Below are 1857 nucleotides of genomic sequence, written 5' to 3'. Positions count from 1 at the left end.
GTCACATGGTTTTAATTTGTCACTGTAGATCGAGACCCGAGGTGAGCTATAGAGATCATCAACCTCCGGACGGCGGATCATCTAGTTTTAGGTGTAGTGTGTGCAGTGAAGTCCTGGCTAGGAAGTTCGACCTATTGCAACATCTGAAGAGACACAAGGAAGATCGACCCTTCAAGTGCGATCACTGCCGAAGCAGCTTGTCGGAACACCTCAGGATCCACCCGCTCCAAGTGTGCGGATTTTCTGATAAATGCTTTACAAAGAGGAAAATGCTGACTGGGGACACGCGATTGCATAAAGGTGGGATTATAAACGAATGCTCAGTATCTCATAAAAATTTCAGGAAAAGGCCGGACGTTATGAGGTCTCACACGAGCGAGAACCGTTACTGCTGCAACGTCTGTGGAAAATCCTTCCGGTGGAAAAAACTAGCAGGTGATATGGGTATTCACACAGGACCAAAGCCTCACTTTTGCACTGTATGTTGCAAATCACTTGTCAAGAAAAGCAGTTTATCTTATCACAAGCTGACTAAAACAGGAGAGAAGCCATACAGGTGCAATGTCTGTAGCAAGTCATTCATACAGAGAGGCAGTCTAACCGATCATATTCGGACCCATACAGGCGAGAAGCCATACAGTTGCAATGTCTGTGCCAAATCATTTATACAGAAAGTCAGTCTAACCCTTCATATGCGGACCCATACAGGCGAGAAGCCTTACAGTTGCAATGACTGTGGCAAATTATTCACAAGCAAAGCCTATCTGAGAGTTCATATGCGTACCCATACACGCGAGAAGCCATACAGTTGTAATGTCTGTGGCAAATCATTCATAGAGGGAGGTATACTAACCAAACATATGCGGACCCATACAGGCGAGAAGCCCTACAGCTGCAATGTCTGTGGCAAATCATTCACATGTAAAGGTAGTCTGGCCTCTCATATGCTTAGCCATACAGGCGAGAAGCCAAACAAATGCAATGTCTGCGGCAAATCATTCGCCCACAAAGGCAATCTGACCGTTCATATGCGGACCCATACACGCGAGAAGCCATACAGTTGTAATGTCTGTGGCAAATCATTCATAGAGGGAGGTACACTAACCACACATATGCGGACCCATACAGGCGAAAAGCCATACAGCTGCAATGTCTGTGGCAAATCATTCACATGTAAAGGTAGTCTGGCCTCTCATATGCTTAGCCATACAGGCGAGAAGCCAAACAATTGCAATGTCTGCGGCAAATCATTTATACAGAAAGTCGGTCTAACCCTTCATATGCGGACCCATACAGGCGAGAAGCCTTACAGTTGCAATGTCTGTGGCAAATCATTCACATGTAAAGGTAGTTTGGCCTCTCATATGCTTAGCCATACAGGCGAGAAGCCTAACAAATGCAATGTCTGCGGCAAATCATTCGCCCACAAAGGCAATCTGACCGTTCATATGCGGACCCATACACGCGAGAAGCCATACAGTTGTAATGTCTGTGGCAAATCATTCATAGAGGGAGGTACACTAACCACACATATGCGGACCCATACAGGGGGGAAGCCAAATAGCTGCAATGCCTGTGGCAAATCATTCACAAGGAAACGCAGTCTAATCGGTCATATGCGGACCCATACAGGAAAGAAGCCGTAGAGTTGCAATATCTGTGGGAAATCATTTACAAGGAAAGGCTTTCTAACCGGTCATATGCGGACCCATACAGGCGAGACGTCTTAGAGCTGTAATGTCTGTGGCAAATCATTCATACAGAAAGGCATTCTAACCGGTCATATGCGGATCCATACAGGCAAGAAGCCATACAGCTGCAATGTCTGTGGCAAATCATTCATAAAGAGAGGTAAAC

The 1857-nt window shown here is 45.9% G+C and overlaps 1 protein-coding gene across 1 annotated transcript; it reads left to right on the top strand.

Annotated features, from left to right (window-relative positions):
* Positions 1–359: 359 nt before the first annotated feature.
* On the top strand, positions 360–1646 carry LOC137503271 (zinc finger protein 33B-like). The gene has a single exon (XM_068230817.1). The coding sequence runs from the start codon at positions 360–362 to the stop codon at positions 1644–1646; it is 1287 nt and encodes a 428-aa protein (XP_068086918.1).
* The last annotated feature ends 211 nt before the right edge of the window (positions 1647–1857 follow it).

Source organism: Anabrus simplex, chromosome X (assembly GCF_040414725.1).
Source record: "Anabrus simplex isolate iqAnaSimp1 chromosome X, ASM4041472v1, whole genome shotgun sequence".
Classification (NCBI taxonomy): Eukaryota; Metazoa; Arthropoda; class Insecta; order Orthoptera; family Tettigoniidae; genus Anabrus; species Anabrus simplex.
This window is presented reverse-complemented; position numbering and strand designations above follow the sequence as displayed.